General features: G+C 46.4%; 1 protein-coding gene across 1 annotated transcript; it reads left to right on the forward strand.

The window, feature by feature from the left end:
- Positions 1 to 3,571: 3,571 nt before the first annotated feature.
- Positions 3,572 to 6,479, forward strand: LOC119299543. Its single transcript, XM_037576742.1, has 3 exons — positions 3,572 to 4,176; positions 4,693 to 5,040; positions 5,153 to 6,479. The coding sequence occupies exons 1-3, from the start codon at positions 3,763 to 3,765 to the stop codon at positions 5,780 to 5,782; spliced, it is 1,392 nt and encodes a 463-aa protein (XP_037432639.1). The 5' UTR covers positions 3,572 to 3,762; the 3' UTR covers positions 5,783 to 6,479.
- Positions 6,480 to 8,117: the final 1,638 nt, after the last annotated feature.

Below are 8,117 nucleotides of genomic sequence, written 5' to 3' on the forward strand. Positions count from 1 at the left end.
CCAACACTCTTGAGAGCATTACATCCGGCGTCATTGCGAGAGCGACCAAAATCTGCCACTGTTTGTGGTCATCAATGGAATGAGTGTGAAAGAAGCAGCTTAGGCTTAATGATCGATCATGGACAGTGCTCAACCATACAGATGATTAATTGTGTAAGCATCACTGTCCATGTCCATTTCGTGTGAAATTTGAAAACTACAGAGTAAGATTTGAAACATCATTAATCGCTTAGCGAGCGTGTAGAGACAGATAGCTTTTCCTATTTTGAATGGATATTGTTTGGCCCTTTGCACACCATTTTTAGCACCAATTCTTTATTTTAGAGCACCAATTCTTGTAGATGGCAGATACTACTTTGAAAAGGACAATAATATTTTTCTTGAGAAATGATCCAGATCCATTATAAATGTCGCTAAGAAGTACAAAATATCTCAAACATAATAAAAATTGCATCAAGGACCCAACACTATCAACACAATCACTATCGCCGTCGGAACAAGTTGTCGACGCGCCACTATATGCATTAAATTAAAGATGAACTGCAAAGTGAAAGTTAGCTCGCACACACCTGTTAATTTGTCACTAACATAATTTTCTAGTGGCTCTATCATGTTCGGTTCACTATAATTAATATCACAGACATGGTCGCCAACTGAACGTTATAATAATTTATTAAGTCTACAGGAAAAACCACATGAAAAATACATTGCAGGTTCTTATGAATGATTTTCTACATATTTGCCGGGTCAACTGTACAGAATAAATCATTTAATGAACCCAACAGATCTCAAGTTGTTGATATTAATTTACACTGATCTCTCAGTAATGTAGTCTACACCCTTGTTTTTATAAGGCTGGTTGTAATGGAGAATATTATATACTAGTATCATATATATGATATAGTGTATGATACTACCTGCGTCATGCATAGCATTATAAGTTAGTATCTCAGGTTGCCTTATTAATTGTCATGCATGACATAAAGTAGTAATACATTTACACTTTTGCTAAAGCACATCTTGCACATCTAAGTGCTATGTCATTGATTTAAGCTAAGGGCCTGTTTGATTTCAATAAGTCACCCGACTTATAAGTCAGGTGACTTAAAACTAGTGACTTATAAGTCACGCCTGTTTGGTTGTCACCTGACTTATAAGTCACCTGACACACCTTTCCACACCGATCAACATCATGCACATGGTGGGACCCACGCAAAAGGGGGTGACTTATAAGTTTTAAGTTGGGGTGGAGCAACTTATGACTTATAAGTTGGGGTGACTTATAAGTCGGGTCTGTTTGGCAAAATAAGTCACTTTTTTCACTTTTCGACTTATAAGTTGGTGACTTGTTTGGAACCAAACAGGCCCTAAATATTCATGCAAACATTTGTTTTATCTTTTTTTTTCTAGTTTGATTAACTCACTTAGATGTGCAATAACTAGGGCATATCTAGATGTGTGCTAAACAAATTCATACATTTAATATGATACGGTATCATAATATGATAGCACATCCTTTTTTTCCTCATTTAATTGTGTGTCTCATCATCCAAAGTCTAGTTGGCATGCATGATATCATTTATGATACTTTTATTACGACCAGTGTAAACAAATGGTCCAAAACAAGCTAGGTCATCTCCGCACTAAAAAAATATCACTGTTAACGGAGATTCCAACCCATCTAGGTCATCATGCCATTAATGGGGAGTGATTAGTTGACATCACCATCCAAACATGCTAATCAACACACCTCGACCGCACGCCGCGCGACCTGCTTGATGGAGATTGTCCTCACGGCTAAGCATTACATACACCATCCCTATAAAAACAAATAAATCGCTTCATAGTTAACCACACACCACGCGTGCCATCGCGAATTCCGCAAAACCGAATACAATATCGCCTAGTGCAGTACGAACACAATCTTACAAAATCGATTAAGAATTCCAGCTGGCACCGCGTGCGGTCGGTCGGTCGAGCTCCACCACGCAGACAACCGGGCCCACATGTCAGTTGAGAAACCGCTGCCGCTTTGACGAATCTAGTTTTATTTGCACATATTTCCAGGCCTCTAAAAATATGAGGTGGTGCGTTTCAAACGGTCGGAACTGAAGTTCTTAGAAGCATGGTCACATATGGCCTCGTGTAATTTTTGTACTACTACTATTCTGCTCTTGACTGACCAGTTGATTATTAAACAAAATACACCAATTGCTGCTATGAAGGAGTATTTAACTAGTCGCCGTGACTAGTAGCTTAATTTGACTTTACCAACTGATTCTGTAATATCGAAGTACAGTATTATTTTTAGTTTGGGTAAGATACACGAAGCTGCGTTTTCGGTTTATTTAGAACCGCAAATCCGGCCGTGCGAAACCGTACCATGAATTTCGGGAAAGAGCAAGAAGAACAAGATCACGATCATGGAACCCTTTTAGCTTTGGGTGATTAGTGTGGAGCAAAGCCAATTAGTGCTGCCACCTTAACCTTAATAAAGCTATCTAAAGCACCCTTTTTTTTAATGTAATCTAAGCAAGTAGGATTAGGAGTGGCTACACGGTCCATCCGGGGCAGGGTGTGGTATGCCTGCGATGCGTGCCACGTGAGCACAGTACACACGTAACGGCAGGCTGGCTCGTTGTCCGTTTTCCCAAACCTGCGAAGCTTCGCGCCATGACGGCGTGCCATGGGCTCACGTGGGGACCATGTGTCAGAGACGGACAGTGCCAGTTGGATGCGCTCACCTCGCCAGCGAGTAGTAGTAGGTGAAGCATTTTTCTCCTCCTCGCAAAGGGCAAAAAAAAAAAAAGCTTTCCCTTTTTCTTTCCTTGTTTTTCCTTTTAGGTTGTTTCAATTACGCATAGCATAAGGATTGTTGCTGTTGCTATGTGACGAAAAGGAAATGTGAATCCAATATTGCATCACTTTCTATGAATGAAAAGGAAGCGTGAGAGGTAATCTGTGTGTCCTTTGTATGACACTGGCTCTTTGTACACACTATGGTCTATGGCGATGCACACTGAGAACCCCAACCACATCTTCTGAATTAGGCGCTTACAATAAAAAATATTGTTCTTATCATATTATGAATTTTGTTTCCATTTACTTTTTATATGAAAAGAGACGTGACTCATACAACTTAAGTTGTGGCGTAAGACCGGTTACCACGGCTTTACTTTGCTATGAAAACGTATGCAGATAAACATGCGGAAAAAACTCCAACTTGTAAAGCACGCGAATGGTCTAGCTTACATGACATGCATTCAATTAAACAAAGCAACAACATTTCAAAAGAAAAGAAAAAAGCAACAGAGCGACTCTTGCAAACACCATTACAGAAAAACATCAAAATAAAATCAGATCCACTAAAGAAAAATCCTGATGTATCACTCAAAGGTATTACAGTACAAAGAAAATCCCTGAAGTATCTCTCAAAAATCAGAATTTCTGAACATTCCAACATGGCACAGAGAGCAGCGGAGGGTAAGCTCACCAAGGCGGTAACCCTAGCCAGCCGCCCAGTGTGATAACCGCCCCGCGCAGTCCAGTCCTAGTCGCTCAGGAGGTCACACACTCGGCGCTGCGCCTCCAGTCTGCTCCCAGCCCTTTTCCGGCCCAGCCCCCTCGGCTTGGTTTATATTCGCACCCCACTCCACACCCCTCTCTCTTTGTCGCCAACACAGCTACACACTGGCCTGAGGCTTTGTCTTGGGAAGGCGCTTGTGGTCTCGGGTAATCGCGACAAGGTCCCTGCCACCGGCCATGGACAAGAAGCAGGGCTTCTTCTCGGCGCTGCGGGAGGAGGTGGCCCGCGGGTTGTCGCCGGCGCGGGCGCGGCGCAGGGCCGAGGAGGTGGCGGCGGCGAAGGCGGCGCTGCGGTACGCGGGGGGCGGCGGCGGGGAGGCGCTCGCGCCGCTCATGGAGGGCCCGGATCCGGAGGAGGCCGGCGGCGGCGAGGGCGCCGGGCGCGCGCGCAGGGACGGGTGGGGGCGCTGGGTGCGCGGCCAGCTCGCGCGCGCCCCGTCGTCCGGGCCCGTGGCCTCCGGCGGCGGCGCCGGCGCGGCGAGGCGGAACGACCTCAGGATGCTGCTCGGGGTCATGGGCGCGGCGCTCGCGCCCGTGCATGTCTGCGCCGCCGAGCCGCTCCCGCACCTCAGCATCAAGGACACCCCCATTGTAAGAGCTCGCCGTTGTTCCCTTCTCTGCTTTGCTTCTTCTTGCTCTAGATTGAGTTCGCTCCGGTGCTCTCGTGAGTACAAATCTTTCTGTCCATTAGAAGATTTGATTATTGATTGTTACCGCCAACTCCTTTTGGCTGGAATTAGTACTACTTTTTTGTTCTCTTATATAAGTTATTATTAAATTGTTCTTTGACGTTTTCCCTGAAATGTGTTCCAGAAACTTGTTGGTTTGTTAGGGGAAACACTGTATAAAAATGAGTTGCTGATTGTGATGGGTTCGGCAAGGGTTCATGTATTTGCTACAAAATTGGCATCTGAACATATTGCCACTCTAAAAGGGAAAAAATGGCTTTCCTTGTATGATACAGTACACCCCTTTAACAGATAATGTGTATTTGCTGTAAAGAAGAAAGATTAACCTTAAAGCTGAATGAGCTACTTGCTGTGAAAAATGGTTTTTACCATGGCTTTATAGCTGTTTAACAGCGAGGTGTTGATCTGGTCTATGCAGGAGACTTCGTCGGCGCAGTACATTCTGCAGCAGTATCTGGCTGCCTCCGGCGGGCAGAAGCTCCTCTCTTCAGTCCGCAACTCGTATGCCATGGGGAAGGTGCGCATGGTGGCTACCGAGTGCGAGACAGCGGGGCGTGTCGTGAAGAACCGCATGGCGGCGCGCTGTGCTGAACCAGGCCGGTTCGTGCTGTGGCAGATGGCTCCCGAGATGTGGTACATTGAGCTGGCTGTTGGTGGGAGCAAGGTGCACGCCGGATGCAACGGCAAGCTCGTCTGGCGCCACACTCCATGGCTTGGTGCACATTCTGCCAAGGGACCTGTCCGCCCTCTCCGCCGCTCGCTTCAGGTACAACGCCAGCACCATTTTCACCATCTTTAGGTGGTCTTTTCTCAGTTCATCGACACACTACTGTGCACGAAAACGGAGTCTGAAGATTATTGTTCCTTTTTCTCTATAGGGTCTGGATCCTTTGACCACGGCGAGCATGTTTGCTGGTGCACGCTGCATTGGCGAGAGGAAGGTGAATGGGGACGATTGCTTCATTCTGAAGCTGTGTGCTGATCCTGAGACGCTAAGAGCACGCAGCGAGGGGCTCGCGGAGATCATCCGGCATGTCCTCTTTGGGTACTTCAGCCAGAAGACCGGGCTTCTTGTCCACCTCGAGGATTCTCACCTCACTCGAATTCAGTCCACAACCGGAGGTGATGCGGTTTACTGGGAGACTACCATCAATTCGTTCATCGAGGACTACCGGCCAGTGGAGGGGATAATGATTGCACATGCTGGGCGCTCGGCCGTGACCCTCTTCCGTTTCGGAGAGGTGGCCATGAGCCACACCAAGACTCGCATGGAAGAGGCATGGAGCATTGAGGAGGTGGCGTTCAATGTTCCCGGTCTCTCCATGGATTGCTTCATCCCACCCACTGATATCAAGTCTGGATCCATCAGTGAGACCATGGAGCTTCCGCAGAGTGGGAAGAGCAAGGCCGGTGGTCTTCTCCCGTGCCATGGTGCCAAGGTTGCTGCTCTAGAGAAGGCCGATGATAATGTTGCGTGGAGCGGAGCCCTGCAGCGAGATTGCAAGTGATTTCCTGGTCTGTTCATACTGCTGCTTGCAGTGCTACTGACTCATTTTGATGAATGTAGGGTAGAAAGAGAAGGGCAAAAGGAGGATTTGGATCTTTGAAATTCCAAATGCCCCCTGTAAATAGGGAAGGTTAAGCAGTCACATGGTCTTCCTCTTCCATATCCCTGACCCTGAGGAGAGGCCCTGTGTGAAGAATCCTTTCTGATCTCATTCAGAGATAATGGTGTCGTAGGTAGTCTTTCTGGGTTTTTTTTTTGCCAGTGCCTGTGGAAGAAGAACCAGGGGTGTTCTCCTCCATCCATCCAGCCACATGATTAACCATCATGGTGGTGGTGCTGCTCTTTCCTTGGTAGCAATACTAATTATCAGAGGCCAGCGAGGAAGAAGGACTTCTTCGTCGGCAGCCGAGAGTGATTTCATCGTTCCTAATTAGCAGTCCAGTGTGCTTTGGTTTGAAATAGTCTCTGGTCAAACTAACTTTTAGGGGAGACTGTAAGGTCGGTCCAGAGTGGTTGTTGCTCATTATTTTAGTGTTCCATATCATGGGTCCGTCGGTCTAGCTGTTTTTTTCTCTCCCTTTCTCCTTCACACATCTCTCTTTATTTAGTATGAGATGGTGGTGATTGTATTTTACAGGAGCTGCTGATGTATGCCAAAAACTTCTATGAATGGATTGAGGTGTTTTTCCGTTTGTGCACTCCTTCTTCAACCCCACTTTTACTATTACATGCTGAAGTGTTGGTGATATTTAGCTTTGTGATGTGCCATATTGTTAGTACCATAATGCAGCATTAGTGTGGCTTTTTGCCCCCTTCCTGCACTCGGCTTTAGCTTGCAGCATGTTGGGGGCCATGATTCGTTAACATGATGGTATTGGTGCCCATGTGCTTCACCTCAGCTTCTGTACTGTATACAAGTATTATTTCTTTCTTTTTAAGGTGCAATTAGCTTTGCCTCTTGTGTTATCGCTTCCTTTTTGCTCCACTCCATCAGATGCTTCAGCGGCATGCCTGCTACTACGCCTCATGATGGCATCGCCATTGGTTATTTGGCCGTCTTCCATGGTCTTGCTTCCTGTACAATAGGGCTATTGGGGCTTTGTTTTCTCATTGGGAAGATGGGACCAATGCTCTAGCCAAGACCAAAGGACAAAGGAAGAGGTTAAATTGCTCATGTGGTGTATATTCCAACATGTATGGCCCACTTGTCAACCTCACATGCAACGGCATTCTCCGATTCGTAAATCTTCGCGGTGGTCCCAAGCTAATTTTCTTAGAGAGAGAAGGTTGAAACCTTGACCCGTTGCTCTCTATTCTATAGCATCCCCAGCGGCTCGTCTAGAGGGTTGTCTGTATGAGGCAAAAAACACGCTCCAACAGATTGTCTATAAAAAAAATTACAGCTTGATGTTCTCTCAATATCAGTTGTCATTCTTTAAAAGCATCTCTGACAAATGATGTAAAAATGCAGACATACCCAAAAGACTGCAATTTGGGACACTCTGAGCAAAAAAACGTTGTTCCAACAGATGTCCTATCTACAAACGGTGATGATATTTTTTGGGCGGTTTGAAATTTTAGCCTAAAGTGTTGTAAATTGCAGCACTTCTTGCGGCTGGGAACCCAACTGCCACGCTAAAACTTCCATCCGCCCAATTCCGACTGATTCTCGCCGTCGGTCGCCACGCCCACGCTTCGGCGACTGCCCCCAGCCACCCTGCAACTCGTTCCCGTTAGCCGTGACAACTGCCGCGACCCCCTCCGCCGAAGCGGAAGCTCGAAACATTACCACAGATTTCGATCGTTCCTTAGCCCTTCCACTCCCCGAGAGGGTCGCCCCACCACCATCGCCAGCCCCGTTCGGAACTCTTGGCAGGGCTGGCATGCCGCAATGCCGCTATCGAAGTTGGTCGCACCCTCAGCTCTTGGTCCCTCCCAACTGCTGTCCTAGGCAGCCCAGCGACCATCTCAGCCCCAGCAAGCTTCACCGACTGAAATCGAGCTTGGCTCCTAGATCCACCTCCTGACCTTCCCACCGTTGGATCTCATGTTTCAATTACTTTCTGATTTTTTTGGCACTAGTTTCTGGGTATCTGAAAAAGCAACAACAATCGCGATACCCAAATACCTCTCTCCTACCCTATAATCACTCTTACGTCACCAAATTTTACATCGTCTTTTGGAGGTGATGTAAATTTGGACAATAGGTAGACATTGTCCAAATGTAGACTATTCAATAGACAATTGCTGCAGAGCGTTTTTGCTTTATATTGTCAGTTTTTTCTACACACAAACATTTTAATAGTTATGATATATATTAAAAAGAGAGAGGAAAG

The sequence above is a fragment of the Triticum dicoccoides genome, chromosome 5A, assembly GCF_002162155.2.
Source record: "Triticum dicoccoides isolate Atlit2015 ecotype Zavitan chromosome 5A, WEW_v2.0, whole genome shotgun sequence".
Lineage (NCBI taxonomy): Eukaryota > Viridiplantae > Streptophyta > Magnoliopsida > Poales > Poaceae > Triticum > Triticum dicoccoides.

Bases quoted from the DNA above. Each gene is read 5' to 3' on its own strand.
- LOC119299543 (XM_037576742.1), top strand. From the start codon at position 3,763: ATGGACAAGAAGCAGGGCTTCTTCTCGGCGCTGCGGGAGGAGGTGGCC. The intron at 4,177-4,692 runs GTAAGAGCTCGC...TGGTCTATGCAG, and splicing joins GCATCAAGGACACCCCCATT to GAGACTTCGTCGGCGCAGTA. The intron at 5,041-5,152 runs GTACAACGCCAG...TTTTCTCTATAG, and splicing joins CTCTCCGCCGCTCGCTTCAG to GGTCTGGATCCTTTGACCAC.